At 39.6% G+C, this 26,830-nt stretch overlaps 2 protein-coding genes across 2 annotated transcripts in view; one reads left to right on the forward strand and one right to left on the reverse strand.

The window, feature by feature from the left end:
- CATSPER3 (cation channel sperm associated 3) overlaps window positions 1-25,337 on the reverse strand; it is a 35,212-nt gene extending 9,875 nt beyond the window's left edge. Inside the window, exons 1-2 of the mRNA XM_046000934.1 lie at window positions 22,656-25,337; window positions 20,554-20,707 (exon numbers count right to left, since the gene is read on the reverse strand). Coding sequence (XP_045856890.1) covers window positions 20,554-20,707; window positions 22,656-22,756 — 255 coding nt within the window. The 5' untranslated portion in view covers window positions 22,757-25,337. The remainder of the gene's footprint in view (window positions 1-20,553; window positions 20,708-22,655) is intronic.
- On the forward strand, window positions 9,107-9,583 carry LOC123939063 (60S ribosomal protein L23a-like). The gene has a single exon (XM_046000936.1). It carries the CDS (start codon window positions 9,107-9,109, stop codon window positions 9,581-9,583), a length of 477 nt encoding a protein of 158 aa, XP_045856892.1.
- Window positions 25,338-26,830: the final 1,493 nt, after the last annotated feature.

The raw sequence follows: 26,830 nt of genomic DNA on the forward strand, positions 1-26,830 counted from the left end.
GAAAGATGTAACTGAGGCCACAACTATCTATTCAGATAATGTATTAGGGCAGCTGGGATTTTTATTTGTCCTGCCTACTTATGTTTGTGGCCCTCTAATTGACAACTATTTACATACACTGTTATTTTTTAACTGCTATGTAATATTTAAGATACATAAAAAGACATAAAGAATAATATAATGAACAACCACATACTGCCACCCAGTTTAAGAAATAAAATATTATTACCATTGCAGGCAGCCTCTTATGTAGCCATATGTATCAGGGAACATGTGTATCCCTAAAAGTATATGGCATTCTTTTGCATTTTTTTAGACATCACAACAAACAGCATAACGTTACACTGAAGAACTCTTTGGCAATATTTTTTTCCATTTAAAATTATGTTGGAACACCTGAGTGGCTCAGTCAGTTAAGCATCTGACTCTTGATTTGAGCTTAGGTCATGATCTTAGAGTTGTGAGATCAAGGACCCCACCCCCAACACACACATGCACTCACTTTCTCTCTCCCGAAAATGAATAATTTTTTTAAAGAGTTTATTTATTTATTTGAGAGAGAGAGAGAGAGATAGCACAAGCAAGGAGGAGAAGCAGGCCACCACTGAGCAGGAAGCCTGACATGGGACTCAATCCCAGGACCCTGGGATCATGACCTGAGCCAAAGGCAGACACTTAGATGACTCAGCCACTCAAGTGCCCCTAAAATGGATAAATCTCTCTAAAAATAAATAACACTATGAGAGTCATCTATGTTGATATGTGTAAACCTAGTTTACGCAAAACCTAGTGGTTTTACTACTATGTAGCGATACCACTCATGAAAATACTGTATTTATCTAGTTGCCCGTTGGGGATATTTGGCTTGTTGGTAAAATTTACTATTGCAACAGCACAACAGTACTAAAAGGGTGAGTAATTGGTATAGGTTTTATCACATCCATGTGTAAAGCTTCCCTTGGGTACAGACCCAGGAGGGGAATTAGGGAGTTGTAAGATAAGAGCACCTTCAACTTGACTGCATGATGAGAAGTGTTTTCTGTAGCTATTATACCCATTTAATCCCACAATGTTCCTACTGCTTCACGCGCTTACCAATGATTCCCACTGTTGAACTTCTCCATTTTTGTCAGTCTGATGAATATGGAATGGTATCTTTTTTTTTTAAAGATTTCTTATTTATTTATTGTCAGAGAGAGAGCACAAGCAGGCAGAGTCACAGGCAGAGGCAGAGAGAGAAGCGGGCTCCCCACTGGACAAGGAGCCCGATGCGGGACTCGAGCTCAGGATCATGACCTGAGCCGAAGGCAGCGGCCCAACCGACTGAGCCACCCAGGCGTCCCACAATAGTATCTTTTTATTTTACTTGTAATTTCTATAATTAATGAAGCTGGACATCTTTTTATACACTTAATTGTAAAGTGCCTGTTTCTTTTGCCAAATTCTCAGCTGGATTGTTTTTTTTCTTAGTCGTCTGCAAAACAATAAATTTTTCCAGATATTTTGAATCCTGATTCTGTACCTGTTAGATGTGTTGCAAATATCTTCTCCTCCACTGACTAATGTTTTCACATTTCCAATGATATTTTGATGAACAGAAGTTTAAAATCTTAATGGAATCAAAGGAACCAAACTGTTTTTTCATGACTTAACAGAGTTTTTTTTTTCTTTTTTTTTTTTAAAAGATTTTATTTATTTATTTGACAGATAGAGATCACAAGTAGGGAGAGAGGCAGGCAGAGAGAGAGAGGAGGAAGCAGACTCCCTGCCAAGCAGAGAGCCCGATGCGGGGCTCGATCCCAGGACCCTGGGATCATGACCTGAGCGAAAGGCAGAGGCTTTAACCCACTGAGCCACCCAGGCGCCCCAACAGAGTTTTTATTTTAAGAAACCATCCCCTCCCGAGATTGTGTAAATATTCTATATTTTCTCTAAACATTTTGAAGTGTCACTTTTCAGGTTGGGTCTTTAACCAAGTTGTGTCTGCCATGAAACAAAGATCCAGTAACATGCTCTCTCCATACCTACGACCAATGGTCCCAGTACTGTTTCCTGCAGAAGGAGCCCTTTTGACACCGGCCGACAGCGCCCTCTGACAGGTGCGGGGTCTCTGTCCAGACCAGGGTCTGTTTCCCAGCACTCTTCCCTGTTGCCCTGGCCTCTACCCTGCCTTCATTTCGAAAACCCTACAGTCTGCTTATCTAGTTAAGTCTAGCCTTCTCTCCCCTTTAAACTTTCAAAATCATCTTGTTTGTTTGCTTTTTCTCTTTCATTCTTTTCCCTAAATTTTAGCATCAGCTTTTGGAAACCCCTAAAAAACACTCTGCCCTATTTCTTATTGGAGTTGCATTAATTTTATGGATTAATTTGGGAAGACTTTACCTCTAAGAAACTGAGCTTTCCTATCCATGGTCTGACAGATCTTACCATTTCTTTGTCTTCTTTAATGACCTTCACATTTTTAAATTATTTTCTCCTAAAAGATCACACAAATGTGAGGCGTCGGGAGGGCTCAGTTGGTTGTGTCTGCCTTTACCTCAGGTCATGATCCTGGTGTCCTGGGATCAAGCCCCATGCTAGGATCCCTGCTCAGCGGGGAGTCTGCTTCTCTCTCTGTCCTTCCCCCTTCTTGTGCTCTTGCTTGCTCTCTTTCTCTCAAATAAATAAAATCTTTTTAAAAAATCACAAATCTTTTTTTGATTTATTAGATTTTATTAAATGTTTTGTCAAAGTACTTTTCATATTCCATTAGAAGTGCTGTTTTACAGTTAACAAAACCAAAAGACAACTGACAGAATGGGAGAAGATATTTGCAAACGACATATCAGATAAAGGGCTAGTGTCCAAAATCTATAAACAGCTTAGCAAACTCAACACCCAAAGAATAAATAATCCAATCAAGAAATGGGCAGAGGACAATGAACAGACATTTCTGCAAAGAAGACATCCAGATGGCCAACAGACACATGAAAAAGTGCTCCACATCACTCACCATCAGGGAAATACAAATCAAAACCACAATGAGATACCACCTCACACCAGTCAGAATGGCTAAAATTAACAAGTCAGGAAATGACAGATGCTGGAGAGGATGCGGAGAAAGGGGAACCCTCCTACATTGTTGGTGGGAATGCAAGCTGGTGCAACCACTATGGAAAAAAGCATGGAGGTTTCTCAAAATGTTGAAAATAGAACTACCCTATGACCCAGCAATTGCACTATTGGGTATTTACCCTAAAGATACAAACATAGTGATCTGAAGGGGCACGTGCACCCAAATGTTTATAGCAGCAATGTCCACAATAGCCAAACTATGGAAAGAACCTAGATGTCCATCAGCAGATGAACGGATAAAGAAGATGTGGTATATATACACAATGGAATACTATGCAGCCATCAAAAGAAATGAAATCTTGCCATTTGTGACGATGTGGATGGAACTAGAGGGTATTAGGCTGGGCGACATAAGTCAATCGGAGAAAGACAACTATCATATGATCTCCCTGATATGAGGAAGTGGAGATGCAACATGGGGGGTTTAGAGGGTAGGAAAAGAATAAATGAAACAAGATGGGATCAGGAGGGAAACAAACCATAAGTGACTTAACCTCACAAAACAAACTGAGGGTTGCTGGGGGAAGGGGGGTAGGGAGAGGGGAGTGGGGTTGTAGACATTGGGGATGGTATGTTCTATGGGGAGTGCTGTGAAGTGTGTAAACCTGGCGATTCACAGACCTGTACCCCTGGGGATAAAAATACATTATATGTTTATAAAAAATAAATTTATAAATAAAATTACTAGCCAGCAAAAAAAAGAAGTGCTGTTTTATAACTGATATATTAAATGTAATTAATTTTATTTATTAATCATATATCCAGCAAACTTGCTGGGCTTTATAATTAACTTTATTAATTAGTATTAACTTTATTAGTTAACAATTTTTTTCAGATTCTTTTGGGGATTCTATGCAGAAATGACAGTATTTTTCTGAACTTTGAAAGAGAATACTGCTAAAGTTTCATCATTGTGTGAATTTTGATACAAGTTTTACATAGATACCCTTAATTGGGTTAAAAATAAATCCTTTCTATTCCTAGTTTGCTAAGATTTTATCTCCTTGTTTTTTAGATTTTTAAAAATTTATTTATTAGAGAGAGGGCATGAGTGGGGAAAAGGGGCAGAGGGAGAAGCAGACTCCCTGCTGAGCTGGGGGCCGCACATGGGGCGCCATCCCAGGACCCTAAGATCATGACCTGAGCCAAAGGCATATCCTTAACCAACTGAGCCACCCAGGTGCCCTGCTAAGTTTTTATCTTAAAGGACATTCATGATGTATTTTTTTCCTGCATCTCTTGAAACTATCTGATGGGCTTTTTTTTCTCCTTTAATATTTTAAGCTGGTTAATAAAATATGTGGATTTTTCTAATACTTGAATTTCTGAAAAAGAAAAAAACTTGGCAATGATATATATACTCTTTTTCATCCATTTTCTTAATTTTCTCTTTGGGATTTTTGTGTTAATGTTCATATAATTGGGTGTCATTTTTCTTTCTCATATTATCCTTGTCTAGCTTGGTATGGAAGTTATACTAGCCTCACAAGATGAACTGTCTGTGGGCAAGGCAGATATACTCATTTATCTAATCACTGTAAGCACTGTATATATTTAGAATGGTGTCTTCCATGAATGTAAAACTATCTAGTCTGGGTTAGTTCGTAGGTTTGGGGGGTAAAGTTTTAACTACTAATTCAATGCTTTATAGCCATTAAAGGAAATATAAGGACATACAAAGTTTATTTCAAGTTTTTGCTTTTTATTGAAAATTGGTTTTGTAAATTTTTTTTTAAAGATTTTATTTATCTGACAGAGAGAGAGATCACAAGTAGGCAGAGAGGCAGGCAGAGAGAGAGGGGGAAGCAGGCTCCCCACCGAGGAGAGAGCCCAATGTGGGGCTCGATCCCAGGACCCTGAGATCATGACCTGAGCTGAAGGCAGAGGCTTTAACCCACCGAGCCACCCACGCACCCCGGTTTTGTAAATTTTTTCTAGAATCTCATTTCAGCTAGGTTTTCAAATTCATTATAAAATTATTAGATTACTGACATCCACTGTATCTGTAATTCTCCTTTTAAATACCTGACATGAGAGACACCTGGGTGGCTCCATCCATCAGGTGCCTCCCTTTGGCTCAGGTCCCAGAGTTCTGGAATCAAGCCCCAAATAGGGCTCCCTGCTCAGCGAAGAGCCTGCTTCTCCCTCTGCCTGCTGTCCCCCTGTTTGCACTCTTGCTTTCTTTCTCTATCAAATGGATAAATAAAAAATCTTAAAAAAAAAAAAAACCCAAACCCTAACATGATTCAGAGCTTCCATTTGTCTTGTCTCATGAAAAAGTTATTTCATAATTGTTTCCTAAGCTCTAACTGTGGCTTTGTTAATACTTCTCTTAAATCTTTGCTTTCTATTTCATTAATTTTTGCCCTTACCTTTATTATTTCCTTTTTTCTATTTTCCTTTATTCTTCTACTTTTCCTTCCTTTTTCCTTTTTTATTTTATTGTGTTCTTATTTTCCAAAAGTTTCTAATTTTCTAAATTGAGGTATAAAATTCATATACCATAAAATTCATCATTTTAAAATGTAAAATTCAGTGAGGAGGGGGTTAGTTTTGAGTATTTATAACATTTGTTTCTACTTATTTTAAGATATATACATAACATGAAAATTACCCTATTTAACCATTTTTAGATGTACAATCAATTCAGTGGAATTAAGTGCATTCACAATATTGTGCAACCATCACTATCATCTATTTCCAGAACTATTTCATCATCCCAAGCAGAAGCTCTGTACCCAATAAACAGTAATTTCACATTCTCCTCTCCTCCCCATTCCCCAGAAAACTCCATTCTACTTCCTGTCTGTATGAATTTTCTCTTTCTAACTACTTCATGCAGATAAAACCATATAATATTTGCCCTTTTATACCTGGTTTATTTCACTCGGCATAATGTGTTCAAGGTTTATCCACATTGTAGCGTGTATCACAATTTCTTTCTTTTTAAAGGCTGAATAATATTCCATTTTACATATAGACATAATTTCTTTATCCATTCATTAGCCAATGGACACATGATTTGCTTCCACCTTTTGGCTACTGTGAACAATGGTGCTGTGAACACTGGTGTACAAGAATCTGTTTGAGTCCCTATTTCTGATTCTTTCGAGTATACACTTGGAAGTGGAATTGCTGGATCATATGGCAATTCTACGTTTAACTTTTTGAGATGTGTTCTAGAGTGGCTCCATGATTTTACATTCACACCAACAATGCACAAGGGTTCTAATTTCTTCACACCCACAGCACCAACACTTGGTCTCCATTTCACAGTTTTTGTTTTTATAATGACTGTAGTAATTAGGGTGTGGAGTTGTATATTATTGTCAGTTTGATTTGCATTTCTCATTCTAAGGACTAGTGATTCTGAACATCTTTTAATGTGCTTATTGGTCATTTGCTTATCTTTTTTTTTTTTAAGATTTTATTTATTTATTTGACAGACAGAGATCACAGGTACACAGGCAGGCAGAGAGAGAGGGAGAGGAGGAAGCAGGCTCCCTGCTGAGCAGAGAGCCTGATGTGGGGCTTGATCCCAGCATCCTGAAATCATGACCTGAGCTGAAGGCAGAGGCTTTAACCCACTGAGCCACCCAGGTGCCCCATTTGCTTATCTTCTTTGGAGAAATGTCTACTCAAGTCCTTTGGGTATTTTTTAATTGGGTTATTTAGTTGTTGATGTTATTGTTGAGTTGTGGGAGCTCTTTGTATAGTCTGCATGTTAACTGTTAATCAGATTCATGATGTGCAAATATTTTCTTCCTTTCTGTGGCTTATCTTTTCACTCTCATGATAGTTCCCTGAGACAAATGTTTTCATTTAATGAGATCTAATTTATCTGCTTTTCCCTTTTGTTGCCTGTGCTTTTGGTGTCATACATAAGAATCTATTGCTGAGGGGGCACCTGGGTGGCTCAGTGGGTTAAGCCACTGCCTTCTGCTCCGGTCATGATCCCAGGGTCCTGGGATCGAGCCCCGCATCGGGCTCTCTGCTCAGCGGGGAGCCTGCTTCCTCCTCTCTCTGCCTGCTTCTTTGTGATCTCCATCTGTCAAATAAATAAATAAAATCTTTAAAAAAAAAATCTATTGCTGAGGTCAAGGTCATGAACATTTACCCCTGTGTTTTCTTCTAAGAATTCTAGCTTTTATATTTAGGATGTTGATCCATTGTGAGTTAATTTTTTTAATACAGTGTAAGGTGGGCATCTGAGTTATTCTCTACATGTGGATATCAAGTTATCCTAGAACCTTATGATGAAGAGACTATTCTTGCCCCAACTAAATGGTCTTCACATTCTTGCTGAAAATCAATTAGCCATACTTAATTTGGTTTTATCCCTAGAATTTTGATTATATTCTTTGTCTATGTCTGTCCTTATGTCAGTACCACACTGTTTTGATTACAATATCTCTGTAGTAAGTTTTGAAGTCAGAAAGTAAAAGTCGTCCAAGTCTGTTCTTCACATTCAATATTGTTTTGGCTATTCAAGGCCCCTTGCACAGCCACATGAATTTGAGGTTCTATTTTTTAGTTTCTTTTTTTATTTTGGGGTTTTTTTTTTAAGATTTTATTTATTTATTTGACAGAGAGAGACACAGCAAGAGAGAGAACACACACAAGGGGAGTGAGAGAGGGAGAAGCAGGCTTCCTGCCAAGCAGGGACCCTGATACGGGGCTCAATCCCAGGACCCTGAGATCATGCCCTGAGCTCAAGGCAGACATTTAATGACTGTGCCACCCAGGCACCCCTAGTTTTAAAAAAAAAAAAAAAAAAGAAATTTTTTTCTTTAAATTTTGATAGGGATTGCAATGAATTTCTAGATCACTCTGGGTAGTCTTTGTAACAAGTCTTTTTTTTTTTTTAAGATTCTCTCTACTTATTTGAGAGAGACAGACAGAGACAGAGACAGAGACAGAGATACAAGCAGGAGTAGAGCCAGAGGGACAAGCAGACTCCCTACTGAGTGCAGAGCCTGATGCAGAGTCCGATCCCAAGACCCCTATATCATAATCTTAGCTGAAGTCAGTCAATCAACTGAGCCAGCAAGGCACCCCTATAACAAGTCCTAACAGGTCTTGTAATCCATGAATACAGGATGTCTTTCCATTAATGTAGGTCTTATTTCTTTCATCGATGTCCTATAGTTTTCAGGACACCCATTTCTCATCTCCTTGGTGAAATCTAGTCCTCAGCATTTTATTGTTTTGGATGCTTTTGTAAGTCAAATTTTCTTAAGTTCCTTTTCAGATTGTTCATTGTTAGTATACAGAAATATGTCTGATTTTTGTTGTTGATCTTGTGTCCAACAACTTTGCTCAATTTGTTTAATAGTCCTCATAGTTGTGTGTGTGTGTGTGTGTGTGTGTGTGTGTGTGTGTATTCTTTGGGATTCTCTATACATAACATCAAGTCACATGCAAACAAAGATAATCTCAATTTTTCCTTTCCAATTCGAATACCTTTTTTTTTCATTTTATTTATTTTTTCAGTGTAACATTATTCATTCTTTTTGCACAACACCCAGTGCTCCATGCAAAACGTGCCCTCCCCATTACCCACCACCTGTTCCCCCAACCTCCCACCCCTGACCCTTCAAAACCCTCAGGTTGCCCCAACCTCCCACCCCTGACCCTTCAAAACCCTCAGGTTGTTTTTCAGAGTCCATAGTCTCTTATGGTTCGCCTCCCCTCCCCAATGTCCATAGCCCGCTCCCCCTCTCCCAATCCCACCTCCCCCCAGCAACCCCCAGTTTATTTGTGAGATTAAGAGTCATTTATGGTTTGTCTCCTTCCCAATCCCATCTTGTTTCATTTATTCTTCTCCTATCCCCCTAACCCCCCATGTTGCTTCTCCATGTCCTCGAATACCTTTTTTTTGCCTGCTTAATTGCTCTGGCTAAGACTTCCAGCATAATTTTTAAAAATGGTAAAAGCAGGCATCTTTGTCTTTTTCCTGATCTTAGTTAGATTAGAAAGATTTCCACCTTTTATGAACATGGCGCCAAAAGCTAAGAAGGAAGCCCCTACCCCTCCCAAAGCCGAAGCCAAAGCAAAGGCTTTGAAGGCCAAGAAAGCGGTGCTGAAAGGCGTCCACAGTCACAAAAAAAAGAAGATCTGCACATCACCTACGTTCCGAAGACCCAAGACTCTGCATCTCCGAAGGCAGCCCAAACACCCTCGAAAGAGCGCCCCCAGGAGAAACAAGCTTGATCACTATGCCATAATCAAGTTCCGCCTGACTACTGAGTCAGCCATGAAGAAAATAGAAGACAACAACACACTTGTGTTCATTGTGGATGTCAAGGCCAACAAGCACCAGATCAAACAGGCTGTGAAGAAGCTCTATGACATTGATGTAGCCAAGGTCAACACCTTAATCAGGCCTGATGGAGAGAAGAAGGCATACATTCGACTGGCCCCTGACTATGATGTTTTGGATGTTGCCAACAAAATTGGGATCATCTAAACTGAGTCCAGCTGGCTAAATCTAAATACAGTTTTATCATGATAAAAAAAAAAAAGAAAGAAAGAAAGATTTCCAGTCTTTCACCCCTGAGCATGATGTTTACTGGATTTTTTTCATAAATGCCCATTATCAGGTTAAGGAATTTCCCTTCTATTTCTAGTTTGTTTTGTTTGGTTTGTTGTTTGTTTTTAAATCATTAAAGGGTATTGGATTTTGTCAAATCCTTTTTCAGTAAGAACTGATACAAACTTGGATTTTATTTTTTCCTTCATTCTACTGATGTATTACATTGACTGACTTTCATATGTTGAAGGCATTCCAGGGATAAATCAAGTAATGAATCATGGTGTCATGATCATGGTGTCAAATCCTTTAAAACAGACTGCTGGATTCAGTTTGTTACTATCTCCATGAGGATTTTTGCATCTATATTCATAAGGAGTGTCTCTCTGTAGTTTTCTTTTCCTGTGATGTCTTTTTCTGGCTTTGGTGTCAGGGTAATGCTGGACTGATGTAATGAATTCGAAAGTGTCCCATCCTCTTCTATTTTTTGGAAGTTTGAGAAGCATTGGTATTTATTCTTCTTTAAATGCAGAGGAAAGGGGATCCTGAGTGCTTCAGTTGATTAAGCATTTGGCCTTTAGCTCAGGTCATAATTCCAGGGGCCTGGGATTGAGCCCTGAGTTGGGCTCCCTGCTCATCAGCAAGTCTGCTTCTCCCTCTCTCTCCCCCTCTCCTCTTCTCCTGCCTGTGCTCTGTCTTACATACACACACACACATACATACATACATACATACATACATACATATATACGTACATAAATGCAGGAGCAAATTAACTAGTGAAGCCATCTGGTCCTGGACATTTCTTTGTTGGGAGGTTTTTGCTTAGTGATTTAACATCTTTACTTATCATAGGACTGTTCTAATATGTCAGTTTCCTATTTTTTCCTTAAGTCAGTTTTGCAGTTAGTAAGTTTCTAGGAATTTGTCCATTTCATCTAGGTTGTCTAATTTGTTGGCATCCTATTGTTTATAGTGTTCTCTTATGACCCTTTTTATTTCTCTGAGGTTAGTAGGAATGTCTCAACATTCATTTCTATTATTAGTAGAGTCTTCACTTATCTTCTCCAATCTAGTTAAAGTTTTCAATTTTGTCGATCTTTTCAAAAAAAAAATGAAAATTTGAATTTGTTGATTTTGTTTCTTCTCTGTTTCTCTCACTCTAATCTTTTTTTATTTTCTTCTCTCTGCTAGCTTTCAGTTTGGTTTACCCTTCTTTTTCCAGTTCCTTAAGATCTAAAGTTAGGTGATTAAACCAAGATCTTTTATCTTTCCTAATGCAGGCATCTGCAGATATGTATTTCCCTCTGAGCACTGCTTCTGTCACATCCTGTAAGTTTTATTATTTTTTTTAAATGGAAGTATATTGACACACAATATTAGTTTCAGGTGTACAACAGTGATTTGATGTTTATGTACATTATGAAATGATCACCACAGTAAGTGTTGTTACCGGGTGTCACCATACAAAGTTATTACAATATTATTGACTATATTCCTTGTGTGTTATGTTGTATGTTTGGTTTTTTTTTTAATTTTTTAAAAAGATTTTTTTTATTTATGACAGAGAGAGAGAGATCACAAGTAGGCAGAGAGGCAGCTGCGGAGTGCGGGGGGGGGGGCGGTTCGGAGGGAAGCAGGCTCCCTGCTGAGCAGAGAGCCAGATGCAGGGCTCAATCCCAGGACCCTGAGATCTGACCTGAGCTGAAGGCAGAGGCTTAACCCACTGAGCCACCCAGGTGCCCCGTGTGTTCATTTTCATTTACCTTAAAGTACTTTCTAATCTCCCTTGTGATTTCTTCCTTGACCTGTTGGTTATTTAACAGTATTTCCATATATTTGAAAAATTTCCAGTTTTGTTCCACTGTTGTCAGAAAAGATACTTTGCATGATTTCAATATTTAAAAATTTATTGCATCTTGCTTTATAGTGCAACATATGGTCTCTCCCAGAGAATGCTTCATGTGCATTTGAGAAAAATCACTGTGTTTTCTTGGTGAATTGACCTTTTTGTTAATATATAATGCCCTTGTCTCTTATAACAGTTTTTGCCTTAATATCTATATTGTCTGATTTGGGTACAGCCAACCTAACTCTCTTTCCATTTCTACTTGCATGTTATATATTTCTCTATTCTTTTACTTTCAACCTATTTGTATCTTTGGATCTCAAATAAATTCTTTGTAGAGAGCATATATTTGGATTTTTTTAAAGATTTTTTTTTAATTTATTTATTTGACAGAGAGAAGCAAAAGAGGGAATACAAGCGGGGGAATGGGAGAGGGAGAAACAGGCTCCCCGCTGAGCAGGGAGCCCAATGTGGGACCCAATCCCAGGACCCTAGGATCATGACCTGAGCCAAAGGCAGACATTTAATGACTGAGCCACCCAGGCATCCCAATATTTGGATTTTTAAAAAATAACCCATTCTGTCTTAATTGGAGAGCTCAATCCCTCTATATTTAAAGTAATTACTAATAAAGAAGAAATACCTCTGCCATTTTGTGATGTTTTATATACATCCCATTCTTTTTGTTCCTTAATTCCTCCATTACGACTTTCTTTTGTGCTTGATTCTTTTGTAGTGTACCACTTGGATTCTTTTCTCATTCTTCTTCTGTATATTTTTTCATTGTGTTTTTCATGGTTATAATTAAGCTCTTAAACTTGAAATGATCTATTTTTAATTAATACAACTTTAGCTTCAATAGTATATAATAATTCCGTTTCCTTAGAGTTCCGTCCCCCCCTTAAAAAATCAGATTCTTCCCTTTCCTCAGAGTTTGTTACTTTTTGTGGGTAGTGTTGTTTGTTTAGTGGCCTGGCTCACAGTTTTTTAAAAACTGTATTCTTTGCAGGGTGCCTGACTGGCTCAGTTGGTACAGCATGTGACTCTTGATCTCAGGATCTCAGGATTCAAGCCCCATGTTGAATGCAGAGATTACTTAAAAATAAAATGTTAAAATTATGTTTTAAAACTGTATTCTTTGCCATGGGTGTGGTCTTTGAAGTGTCTTCCTTTAGTTAGTGCTTAAGGAGATTTTTTTAAATACCTCACGCCAAAAGAAAAAGAGGAAGAGAGGAAGGAACAGGAAAGGAAGAGAGAGAAAGAGGGAGACAGGGAAGGGAAGGAGGGAAACAAAGGGAAAAAACTCTCCTAGTCTTTGCAGACGGCTCTGTGTTGGAGAACTCCTCCAATGCTTAGCCAAATCATTTATAACTCTACCTTAGCCTTCACTCCCTACTTGTTCTGAGCCTAAATATCAACCAGAGGTGAAAATTTGAGGTCTTCTTAGCTCTTTTCCAAACATATGCCCTGTCCTGGGCATTTATGGCTCTCTAAACTCTACCATATACATGGAAGTTTGTTAATGCCTTCATTTTCTGAAGACTCTCTCTCCTGGATTTTCTTCTAAGGCTTTCAGCATGTCGTTTGTTTATGTCAACTGGTCTCTTGTTGTGGTTGCTGTTGTTGTTTTGCCCTAGATAGCGGTGAGTTTTTCATCCGTCTCTCAATGATTTTAAGAAATGCTCTCTGCAGAGTCAGCTTTCTGTGCTGAGAAAGTTCCAAGTCAGGCAAAACAAAGGCAATAGCCTTGCATCAGTCCTTCAGGCAGCTCTCAAATAGGTCAAAAGAGACAACATAACTCTTTAAGAACAAAGTCTGCTCTGTGGCTTCTGGAACCAAGGAGACCAGATGAGAACTTGGGCTGCCACCCTCAGGGCCATCACCACGAGGAGGAAGGGACTGGGTCAGGGACAAAATAAAATGTTGTAAAGTTTTCTTATCTTTTGAAAGCTGACTCTTTCTTGGGTGCCTGGGTGGCACAGTTGGTTAAGCATCTGCCTTCAGCTGAGGTCATAATCCCATGATCCAAGTCCTTTGTCAGACTTGCTTGGGGAACCTGCTTCTCCCTCTGCCTACTTCTCCTGCCGCTTGTGCTCTCTCTCTGACAAATAAATAAAATATTTTTTAAAAATAACATTTTTAAAAAATAAAAAGTAAAAGTTGACATTCTTGATTCACTCTTCACTCATTTGCTATAAATCTTGGAATATTTTCCAGAGTTCTGACAGTTTTTGTCCCTTTTCAGGTACTTCTGTGGACAGATGGACCCTTAGAGTACTTACTCTACCATTTTCACTGACATCATTCATCTCTTTCATTTTTGAAGGATGGGTTTTCTGGATGCGGAATTCTTGGCTTTTTTTTTTTTCTTTCAGCACTTTGAATACAACATCCCACTACCTTCTGGCCACTGTAGTTTCTGGTGACACATCAGCATTAATTTACTGAGGATATTCTGTATGTGATGAATCGTTTCTCCACTGGTACTCTCAAGTCCTCTGACTTTCAACAGTCTGTTCATGATGTGTCTAGATGAATTTCTGAGTCTATTCTCAGAGTTTGCCAGTGTTTTTGGATGTGTAGATTAATGTTTTTCATCGAATTTCGGGAATTTGGGGCCATTATTCCTTTATAATTTTTTTGCCCTTTCTCTCATCTCCTGAGTCACCTTGTTTATCTAATGAGGTTCCACGTGTCTCTGATCATTTTTAGTCCTTCATTTTTTTTTTTTTTTTAAGATTTTATTTGACACAGAGAGAGAGAACAAGCAGGGGGAGTGGCAGGCAGAGGGAGAGGGAAAACCAGGCTCCCACTAGGAGCCAGATGTGGGGCTCAATCCCAGGACTCCAGGATCATGACCTGGGCTGAAGGCAGCCTCTTAACCGACTGAACCACCCAGGCATTCCCTAGTCCTTCATTTTTCTTTCTGTTCCTCACACTGGAGAATCTCAATTGACCTATCTTTCTGTTTTTCAATTCCTTCCTCCATAGCTCAAATCTGCTACTGAATTCCTCTAGTGAATATTTCAATTATTATACTTCTCAACTAAAGAATTTTTATTTGGCTCTTCTTAAAATTTCTCTCTTTATGGGGCGCCTGGGTGGCTCAGTGGGTTAAAGCCTCTGCCTTCGGCTCAGGTCATGATACCAGGGTCCTGGGATCCAGGCCCGCATTGGGCTCTCTGCTGAGCGGGGAGCCTGCTTCCCTTCCTCTCTCTCTGCCTGCCTCTCTGCCTACTTGTGATCTCTGTCTGTGAAATAAATAAATAAAATCTTTTTAAAAAAATTTCACTCTTTACTCATATTCTCTATTTGGTGAGACATTCCTCTCATATTTTCTTTTGGTTCTTTAGATAGGATTTTTTTTTCATTAGTCCTTTGAACATACTTACAATCTCCAATTTAAAAATCTTTGTGTAGTAAGCCAAAGAGATGGGCTTCCTCGGGGACATTTCTATTGACTGTACTTTTATTTGCTTGTGTAGGGGCCATACATTCTTGTTTCTTTGCATGTTTTGAGATTTTTGTTGTTGTTGTTGGACAATAGACATTGTAAATTACATAAAAGTGGAACCCTGGAAATCAGATGACCCCCTCTCCCTAGAATTTTGTTATTCTTGCCATTTTTTTTAGAAGGGACTTTCCAGAAGTACTTCTGTAAAGTCTGTATTCTTTGTCATGTGTGGCTAAAGACCCACTCAGCCAACTTAATGGTCTGCTAGTGAATGGACAGATATTTCTATAAATGCCTAGACCCACTAAGTCTCCCATCTTTGCTATGAGGTTCTGAGTGTTGCAGCAGACATTTACTAGTCCAGCAGTTTATGTCTCTGCCTTAGCCTTCATTTCTTGCTTGCAGAGTCTCAAGATTTTCCAGAGGTGAGATATCAGGGCCTTCTCAGGACTTTCCTGATACCTTCGTTGAGATTCTCCAAAATGGTAATAATTTCTCAGAGTTTCACAGTTAATCAAGGGTTTTCATACATGTTATCCAATGACCTCGGCCACCCTGTATACATTAATGACATCACTTTATGAATGTTGAAGCGCAACAATTTTGAGATTAAGTAACTTGCCCAAAACCCCTATTTCTCTAACACTGAAATCTGCACCCCTTCCACAGCACAGAACCTCCCCCCAGCCTTGCAAACCAGGATGCTACAGGAGATATGTTATGTGACCCATAAGGCCCCTGCAGGGTAATCAAAGATTTAGATTCCTCAACTCAACTCTTCCCCTGACTCCTATCAAGTGCCATACCTAACATGATGCTCTGTGGTCCATTAACAAATGCTGTGGAATACACTGCCACACCGACACGTTCAGAGATGTGGTGCCAAATGGACACTGGCGCCTTTCAGGCATTGACTTCAGGGTACTCCACCACCTACCTCCATGGCCTCTGACTCCACGCTGGGTTGATGTTGACCACTTTCACCACCAAGAAAGAAACTTGTTATTTACCATAAAAGAAGATAGAGTACATTTTTATCCATTTTATTATACAACAAAACATACATATAGAACTACACAAACAAATACATAGCCTAATGGACTGTTACAAGGCCCACACGCTATAACTACCACGTAGGTCTAGAAATACAACTTTGTTCACGAGCTATCCCACAAGTCCTCCATGTGTGCCATCCCAATGACAACTTCCTCCCTTTCCCCCAAATTAACCACCATCCTGATTTTCATAGTCATCACTCTCTTGGATTTCTCCATAGATAGGAACACATGTATACATCCCTGGAACTAATACTTTAGTCTTGACTTCTAAAATTTGTTTAAATTTGGTGTCTTTTAAGGCTTCCATTCCTTTTTTTTTTTTTTTTTCCTATTGATGAATCCAGGCAGTCTGACAGGTAGAACGTCCCAGTCTAGATTTTGCTACCTACACACTCATGGTGCAGCTCAGCATGCTCCCCTGTCCTCTATCTTCCAGAAACAGGTAGTTAGATCCAAAGACTAGACCAGATTCAGGTTTCATGTCTTTAGCAAGATTATAGCTTCTGTTCTTTCATAGCAAGCATAATCTGCTTGTCTCCCCTGATGATGGTAGCGGCCACTCATTCTCATTGCTTAGATCCATTTCTTCACTAGGGGCTGAAAATAGTGATACTCTAATTCTATCATTTCCTTTTTCACTTATTAACTGGGGTATTTCTATGAAGAGAGTTCTCTCTTATTGACTGTATGTTTACTCAGTAATATGGTTCATATTAGGTCGGTAATGCTTGATTCTTTCTCTTAATAGTTTTAGAGATAAAAATTTGTTCCTTATTACCCTCCAAAAGTGACCAGTTAGTTTTTGCTATCGTTATGAACTTACATATTATTTGAGGCATTCCAATCCATTTTAATTATCATCCTTATCAAAGCTCAAAGTGTCCCATCTTCGGCTGGTAGCAGCCTCTTCAAGTTGTCTCCTGAGTCCTCTTGACACAACCCCCATGATCTTTGACATCTTCCTTGCTAATATGACAAGATATTCCTGACTCCTCTGGTATACTTTTTTGCCTTGACTTAAGGTCAATCATTTCTCGAAAAATCCCTAGTTTGTTTTCAGTGAGAAACAGCATTTCAAAATCACATGAATTGTGAACACTATGGCTGGGTAATTGCTGGAGTGGCCAATGTTTAGGTCTTTTATGGTTAAGGATAAAAAACTTTCGTCAGTTATCCTGATACTTCCAACTTAATGTCAAACTGGAGGATTTTTACTTAGCATTGTCTGTATTACCTCTGTTTCTCCTTTCTTACATGAGTATACTGATTCTCAAGAACACAGAAGATAAGAGAACGAAACTGTCCCATATTTGCCCATCTACTTTATCTCATATGACACACAACAGTCTCAAAATGACACTACTCTAATAGTATCTCCGCGAATTTGACTTCTAAAAATGGTTTAAAATTTTCTGGGCATTAACTGTCCCCACTCTCCTCCATGTTTGAGTCATACTGTATCTTCACCATCAGAGGACAGATTCATTTTAGGGTGTATTCTCTCCTTGTTAGCCCACAATTAGGATTAATTCTACCAATAATTGTATTGAACGCTCATCACCCATCCTAATGTTGAAGCATCTCTAGTCATTTTGGTTGGCCACAACTTATTCTTTACCAGATTCCGACGGAAGGGCTCAAGGGAACATTATCACCCAAGGGTTTTCATGATTGATGACAGTTTATCTCTGTGTGCATTATACTTGAAATTTCATCAATTTTAATGGATCTAGAACTCTTGGTTCATTTTCCTCCCTGAAGTATCTTAAATACGTTGCTTTCTTTCAGCATAAAGTGTTAGCAAAGTCTGGCAATACTTCCCCTTTTCTTAGCAGCCTCTTTGCCCAGATGCTCATAATTTCCTCCACCCTCTTTCATTTAGAGTCCAATAATTTTAGTAGAACGTTTCAGTGCTTGTTGTTCTAAATTCATATTCTCAGGTGGTGTTCTAAATTCATATTCTCAGGTGTGCTCTTTCAATATAGAACTTCAGTTCTTTTATTTCAGGTAACATTTCTTAGATTATAGGTTTCTGTTTGTTTCATCCCTTTACTTTGTTACTGTTTCAAATTCAGGGATTCCTGTTATCCTTATGTTGGATCTTTTCTTCCCCCCATTTTCTTTTCAACTTTTTTCTTTTCACTTTTTTTTTTATTTTAAGTAATCTACACCCAACATGGTGCTCAAACTCACGACACTGAGATCAAGAACTGCGTGATCCACCAACTGTGCCAGCCAGGGGCCCCTTCCCCCATTTTCAATATTCATTATTTTCTCTTGAATCCTTTTTATTTCTTCATTATTGATTGATTTTAAAATTCTCTTCCTTGGGCACCTGGGTGACTCAGTTGGTTAAGCATCTGCCTTCGGCTCAGGTCATGATCTCAGGGTCCTGGGATCAAGTCCTGCATCGGGATCCCTGCTCAGCGGGGAGTCTGCTTCCCCCTCTGTGATCCCCCAGCTTGTGCACTCTCTCACTTTCTCTCTCTCAAAAATAAATAAATAAAATTTTTAAAAAATCTCTTCCATTAATCCAATATGTCTCTTAAGCTATTACCTGTTGTGCTTAATTGCTCTTAGCTGCATCTTCATTTCTGAAATGTCTTTTATTTCTAATTCATTCCTGAGTTTTTTTCACTTTGCCTCTGCTCTTTCCTATTTCATATCATTTTCTTAAACATTTACCTTGTTTTGAAATAAGATGCTACAGTTATCTGTTTTGTGGACATGTCTTTGTGGTGGGCTTCTACCATCTACAGGGATATTATTCTCCAATATATTCTCTTTTCTCACTTCATAATAATTCTGTGTGGGATTTTACCTCAATCTCTTTATAATATACTTTTTTCTATGACATTAGTTTTCCTGAACTTTTAGAAGGTGTGGTTCTGACTTCATGTAGCTCCCTCTTCTGTTTTAAAGACATGCTAGCTTGATTTTTAAGGTTTCTTCATTCCATTCCCCTCCTCCAATTTTATCTAGACTTTCTCTTCCTTCATCTCTGGGTCTCTCCCCTGCTCAATTTTTATTCCACTCCTTTTGTTTCTTCTAAGCAGATGGGGATCATGGGGGATGTCCCTGAAGGGAACTCTGGCTGGTCAGTCTTCAGAGTCCACAAGATCCAGACTGTTTTAGGTCCTTCAGGAATTACCAGGATCCTCTTGCACTAACCCAGTACTGGACTGAACAATACCCTTCCCAATATCAAATACTGTTCACCGACAGAAGAAAATATATATATATATATGAAATTATAATATATATAATACATAATATGAAATTATATATACATATATATATATGGCTGAGTAACATATCCATATAGATATAGATAGATACATCTATAGATATCTATCTATATCTATAGATATCTATCTATATCTATAGATATCTATAAATATAGATAGATGTATCTATCTATATCTATATGGATATGTTACTATATCTATATATAGATAGATAGATATACATATAGATATCTATCTATCTATCTCTATATGGATATGTTACTAAGCCATCAAAAAGAATGAAATCTTGCCATTTGTAACAATGTAGATGAACTAGAGGGTATTATGCTGAGTGAAATAAGTCAGTCAATGAAAGACAAAATACAGTATCATTTCACTCACAGGTGGAATTTAAGAAACAAAGCGGATGAATATAGGGGAAGGGAAGGAAAAAGAAAATAAGACAACAGGAAAGGAGACAAACCATGAGAGACTCTTAACTACAGGAAACAAACAGGGTTGTTGGAGGGGAGGTCAGTGGGGGATGGGGTGATAGGGTGATGGACATTAAGGAGGGCCCTTGAAGTAATGAGCACTGGGTGTTATGTGCAAATGGTGAATCACTAAATGCTACCTTAAATTAAGTATTTTAAATTTACTTAAATTCTACCTTATAGACTAATTATACAGTATATGTTAATAAAAAATATGTTCTCATATCAGCCCATATTTTCAAACTAATATTTATTGAACATCCTCTGCTTCCTCTCACTCAGAGGCTAATACTGTGCAGTTGGGGCTCATGGTAAGGATACCTTTTTAACTAGCTTTGATTTTTATGCTGCCCATGGATTCTGGTTTTGCTCCCAAGTTGCTCTGTTTCCCCTTCCCCGCCATGATTTTATTTATTTATTTTTAGAGGGAGAAAGAGAACATGCACCCACAGGGGGGGAAGGACAGAGAAAGAGAATTCCAAGCAGACTCCCTGCCGAATGCAGAGCCTGTCACGAGGCTGTCTCACGACCCTGAGATCCAGTGACCTGAGCCAAAACTGAAAGTCGGACGCTTAACTGACTGAGCCACCCAGGCACCCTCCAAGTTGCTCTTTTTTTTTTTAGGAGAAAATTCAGAGAGATTAAAAAACCATGTTACCACTGCTAATATTGTTACCATCTTTCCAGATTTTAGAGTATATTTTTTAAGTCCTTAGAGCTTTCCTATGGACAATTTTCTTGAACAAAATGCCTTAAAAATCTTATAATGTTTTCACAAATAAAAAGGATGAAACAGAAGAAACTTTACTCATTTTGTCTGCTTACCTCAAAAAGTCTGAACAAGTTGTATTTTGTATTATAATCAGTCCACAAGACCACAAAAAAGGCATTCAGGGAGACGGTGCTAATCATAATTATCTTAAAAAGACGACTCATTATGACTCTCTTCACAAATGCCTGGCACTGAGTATCTCTCCTCCTGTCAAAAAGTTGAATAAGAGGTATGATTATCTTACAACAGAACTAGATCCCAAACATTACACACTTTTTGTGAGACTAGGTCCTGCTTTCTCCCCTCTGCGAATAAAAATTTAAATATACTTTTAAATTGCAACACATTGCAGGACCCCTGGCTGGCTCGGTCACTAGAGCAAATGATTCTTGATCTCAGGGCCATGAATTTGAGCCCCACATTGGGTGTAGAGATGACTTAAATAAATGTGTGTTTTTTTCTTAATTGCAACACAATGCTAACATTGAAAGACCACTAAAATATGTATGATGACCTCTGAGTTGATCTGTTCCCACTCAGTTACTTAGTTCATTCTCTTAAACCTCAGGGTGGGGTGGGGGGGAATGATTCCTAGTCCCTCTCAAACAAAACAAAGCATTATCTTCATTTACTCCTTCAGTAAATTTTTACTGAGTGGTTACTAATGCCAGGCAAGACAGCAGACAGCAGACGCTATGGATATAAGGAGAACAAAACTAAATATTGTCAGTCTAGTAGGAAAAACTGGTAATAATCAAATCATCACCTATATAAGTGTTTACAAATCAGTGATTTCAAAAAAAAAAAACAAAACTGGACACCCTAAAAAAAACAGGCAAAAACAGTCAATTCATGAAACAAATTCAAATGGTAATGAACTTCCCCCTAAATGTTCAGTAGCATTACTAACGGGGAAGGGAGGTTACAAATTAGGTCCAACCATTATTTTGGCTTATAAAATTAGCAAAGATTTAAATGTCATAGTATCTAATGCTGGCAGTCGTGTGATGTGATGAGGTATTCTCATAAACTGCCAGGGGGCGTGGAAATTGGCCAGCCCCTCTGAAAAGCCTTAAAACTATTTTTAACCTCTGATCCAAGGAACCTACCCCAAGAGAATGCAATCTGGAATGAAGTGGCTTTGGCCAAACATGTTAACTCCAGCTTTACTTACAGTAGTAAGAACTTGGAAACAGTTTAAAAGTCTAACAAGAAAGACTGGTTAAGTACAGATGGCCGTCCACCTCATGGAATCTTACATAGATACTAAAATATGCCTACGACATTGTCCTGGTTTAAAAAATGTTTATGACCCACCAGATAGCAAAAGACAAAAACAAAATAAGATACCAAATTCTCTACTCAGTATTATTTCAACTGTGCAAAAACGGGTGAAAAAACTGAGCAGGACACCGGCCAAATGCTGACAGTGTCTGCCTATGGATGGTAAGCTTACGGTAATTCTTTTCCTTGGTTATTATATTTATCTACGCTTTCCAATTTTTCTCAGAAAGTATGTATTATTTTTTCCCCACTATTGTAACAAATGGACACACTCCTACTAACAGTAAATAAATACAGAACACATATACTTTCATAATCTAAAAAACAAGATGTATAATTTTCATCATCTGTTTTGAGATGAGGTCAATTACCTTCAAATTTTTTTTTTAATTTATTAATTTGGCAGAGAGAGAGAGAGATCACAAGTAGGCAGAGAGGCAGGCAGAGAGAGAGGGGCACACAGGATCCTCACTGAGCAGAGAGCCCAATGTGGGACTCGATCCCAGGACCCTGAGATCATGACCTGAGCCGAAGGCAGAGGCTTAACCCACTGAGCCACCCAGGCACCCCTTCTTCAAATTTTCTAACACAGTAGCTAATAAAAGCAAAGTAAGAAGGACAAAAAGATAAAAGGACTAAACAGAGTCAAATTCAGTGTATGGGTCAAGTAAGACCGTGACTGAACATTGACTTAACTAACCAGTCACGATATTAAAGCCAAAGAAGCAAACCGTTTGGCTGAGCCTTCACCAACCTCCCCAGTGAGAGCACAGGGTTGAGTGCACCCAGAAGCTAAGAATATACTGGCACCCTGCTCCCAAGCTGCCATCTGCTCATTTCTTAACAAGCAATAGAAATAAAGAATATTTACTGAAATTTCCTGAATCTCGCACAGCACTCTGCTGAAGGATTATCCAACAGCGAGCTAGAAATGACTCTTGAATCATTCTGGTAATGAAACTGTTGAGACATTTTCCAAATTCCCAATCTTTATTCCTTGCTTTGATCATCCAAACAGAAAATCTCTGCTTAGGGATTTCCTTGGCATTTAGATTCCAAGAGGCCACAGACCAGGGCCCACAAAAGGAACTCCTGCTTTATGACATCATTCTTGGGTGTTATAGTGCGTTACTAGCCTGCAGGTCCCCAGAGTCAAATACTTCCTGTGCTGAGATCCTGTCTCCCCAGGGAGATTATGCACCTCAGATCAGTGAAAGGGATATAAGTACACAGGAACTGTGAAGCTCCAAGCTGAATCTGGGAGATACCAGAGCTAGAGCAGAAAAAGTCCTTTCTCTCTAAGAAGAATCCACATCTGGGGGCACCTGGGTGGCTGCTGGTTAGGCGTGTGCCTTTGGCTCAGGTCATGATCTCTGGGTCCTGGGATCGAGCCCTGCATTGGGCTTCCTGCTTAGTAAGGAGTTTGCTTCTCTCTCTGTCTCTCCCTCTGCCCCTCCCCACTGCTCACTCTCTCCCTCTCTCAAATAACAAAATCTTAAAAAATAAAGTATCCACAAAATCCCTTAATAATGTGTTAAGACTAAGTTAAGCATCATGTAAGAGGAAAAAGCAAAGTCTTCTGGGGTTCTAAGAGCCAAGAGCATACATTGGGGCACAGGACCTGAAACATCAGGATAGAAAAGATTTTATGGGTTTGGGGCTAGAACACAAGAAAAAGGAGGAAAAGAGAAGGTCATCCACTCCCAGCCCTACCTTATGGGAAGCCCGTAATATGTATATACGACCCTCCTGAACAGAGCATAGGGGATGAGCTCGTGAGGCCAAGAGATATTTTAAGTACAAGAGCCATAGGGTTTTTGCTCTGTTCAATTCTTGGGATTAACATATTCTCTTTGCTTTCCTTCTTCTAATCCCTTTGGCTTCCAAGGCAAATCTAGACTGAGGGATCTGGGTAGCCCTCCATTGTATTAAACCTTTAGTGGCTAAACCAGTAACACTCCTGGAAACAAAAATTCTTGAGCTCTAAGAAAAGCGAGTAACCACCAAAATAGCTCTGCAGTCCCAGGCATTCTAGAACAAGTGTATGTTACTGTTCCTGGTAGGAAAAAACTCTTGTAGGCAACCAATACACTAAACTGGGAAACAACATCCTATTTATTCACTTTCTGCATTTAGAATCATCAACAGTGAAACATTAAGAATCACTTCAAACTCATAGTCCCAAGATTCAAACTTTAGCCTCATCGTCCCACTTTACATTCTGTCCCCCAGGGATCAGCTCCTCCTGTATCTCCTACTGCCTCCTTTGGTCATATGGGCCCTAATGCCTTCTGGGCTCATGCCCAACATCACCACAGCAGACTCCTGGAGCAGCTGCTGGGAGAAAGCCTGAATTAGTCCTTCACCTCAATCTGGTTCCACCTGCCCCAGTACATCAATGTGTCGACTCAAGTTGGGGGACACAGAAGGCCCTTGGTGGGTGTTTGCTGTAAATTTATACAAATGAATGGCACTAGGGACCCTTATGCTCGCTGAGCATGGTGGGAGTCCATCTCCGGGAACCCCAATGGTCTACTTCCATGCCTTCCCTCTTGGAGCATCAAAGCACTCTTTGGGGGAGAAATAGAGAGGAGATTAAGGATGTAAAGAATTCTTTCACAATGCTTGGAGGGGTGAGGAAAGCTGACCAGCTGAAAGCAGCAGAGAGAAGTCCGGTTGTTGTTAGAATACCCCATGAGCACAGCTAAGCACAGCTGAATGTGGTTTCTGAAGTCACTGATGAACACATTAGTCTGGGAATGGAACTCCAGCTGTGAGCACAATCAGATGCGACAAGCTTCTCCAGGACCTACTGAAATCATCCATCTTTTCACAGACAGGTGGACACAACAGGCACCCTGCGATATGAAGCCAAAGGGCACCTCCTCTGCCCTTTCAGGAGCAATTCACACTGTGCCCACCGTGGGTGCCACCAGCCCAGCCCAGCCGCACACAGAGGGGGACATCAGCAGTCAGCCGGCATGGCAGCTTGGTGACTCAAGTCTTCGGCTAAGAGTCATGCCTTTACTTGTCCCAAGAACCGGCACTGGAACAGAAACCTCACATATTATAGCCAAACCCTCATACAGCTCTTGGTGTTTTGCAGGAAATTCCACAAAATTGAAAGTCCCAGAGTTGAACTGGTCTCTTTTTGAACACTGGATGAGAGAGCATACAGACAGCTGCGTACTTCCACCAGTCCTGCAGGACAATAATGGGAGTCAGGTTTGGGTTCAAACACAATATACATGCTGCTGCTTTCTGTCTAGAGCAAAAACATCAAGAACCATGCTTATTCTGTTTATCCAAAGATTTTCTTACTCCTATCAATGCCAAAAAGTAACCACTACTTTTAACAACGTTAACTTCAATCTAGAAAAGGGAACTGTCAAACATGCCGGCAACCTGGTTTGTTACCCAGGGAGGTCTTCCAAGGGGTCATAGTTCATGTCTATGGAACTCCTCTCTCCTCCAGAGTTCCTTCAAAAAGAAAATAAAGCGAAGCTTACTGCATCAGAAAAACCACTGCCATCGCACAAAGATTTGGAATAGAAGGGAACCTGGGAGCCTCCAACTTTGACAGTGTCTTTTTTATTTTTTTTTTAAGATTTTTTATTTTTTATTTATTTGACAGAGAGAGAGATCACAAGTAAGCGGAGAGGCAGGCAGAGAGAGAGGAGGAAGCAGGCTCCCTGCGGAGCAGAGAGCCCAATGCGGGGCTCGATCCCAGGACCCTGAGATCATGACCTGAGCCAAAGGCAGCGGCTTAATCCACTGGGCCACCCAGGCGCCCCTTACAGGTCTTTTGAGGCTGAAATGTCAGTTACTTGAACAGAGTCTGGAAGTTCATTCTTTGGAATTTACCCCGGTTGGTACTTCCACAGCCTTCTACTGTGGGAGCTCTGGTGGTCTACAGTCAGGTCTGTGAGTTCCAGCAGATGCAACAACCCTTAACAAGGACCTTATGTCAAACCTTCTTGTAGCTGCTAATCAGTAAATGCATTCTCGGGTCTTCACCACTGCAATTACAAGCCAAATCCTACTCTCTCTGCTGTACTAATATGTGGTGTATGTCCAGCCAACAAGCTGAGCCCCTCATGCTTACATTCAAAATAAGGGGAAAGGTTTCAGGGTACAGCAAAACAAGCTCAGTGACACCAAAGGGAACAGACAAGTCTGGAAGGTGGGATATTCTACAGGACACCTGATTCCGTTTTTACAGTAAGTCAATGACGTGGGGGAAAGGGAGGAAGAGAGGGAAGCTTGCTCACTCTAGATTGAAAGAACAAAGAGACTAGACGTGATGGGTGGACTTCATGTGGATCCTGATTAGAACAAAAACACTGTCCAAATGCATTCCTGACCTTCAAGGAAATCTGATCTTGCCTGGGTGTTAGGTGATACCAAGGAATCATGGTTGATTTTGTTAGGTAAAATAATGGCATTATGGTTTATACAAGAAAATGACCACATTTTCTAGAGATATTTACTGAGGGATGTAGGGATAAAAGGACATGCTGTCTAGGATTTGAAATTTTGAAGCTATTTTGCAGCTTTAGCAAAGAAAAGAGAAATGGAGACTTATGTGAAGTAACTGATGTAAAATCTTGATAATTGTTAAATCTGAGTATATAATGGTTCAATGTACTATTCATTTTATTTTTAAATATGCTTAAGTTTGTTCATGTTTAAAAATTCATGTGAGGGGCGCCTGGGTGGCTCAGTGGATTAAAGCCTCTGCCTTTGGCTCAGGTCATGATCCCAGGGTCCTGGGATCGAGCCCCGCATCGGGCTCTCTGCTAGGCAGGAAGCCTGCTTCCCCCCTCTCTCTCTGCCTGCCTCTCTGCCTACTTGTGATCTCTGTCTGTCAAATAAATAAAATCTTAAAAAAAAAAAAAAATTCATGTGAGGGGGGCCTGGGTGGCTCAGCTGGGTAACTGGCTACCTTCAGCTCAGGTCATGATCTCAGGGTCCTGCAATCAAGTTCCAAGTCAGGTTCCCTGCTCAGCACAGAGACTGCTTCTACCTCTCCCTCTGCCCCTCCCC

The sequence above is a fragment of the Meles meles genome, chromosome 3 (assembly GCF_922984935.1).
Source record: "Meles meles chromosome 3, mMelMel3.1 paternal haplotype, whole genome shotgun sequence".
NCBI classification, from domain to species: domain Eukaryota; kingdom Metazoa; phylum Chordata; class Mammalia; order Carnivora; family Mustelidae; genus Meles; species Meles meles.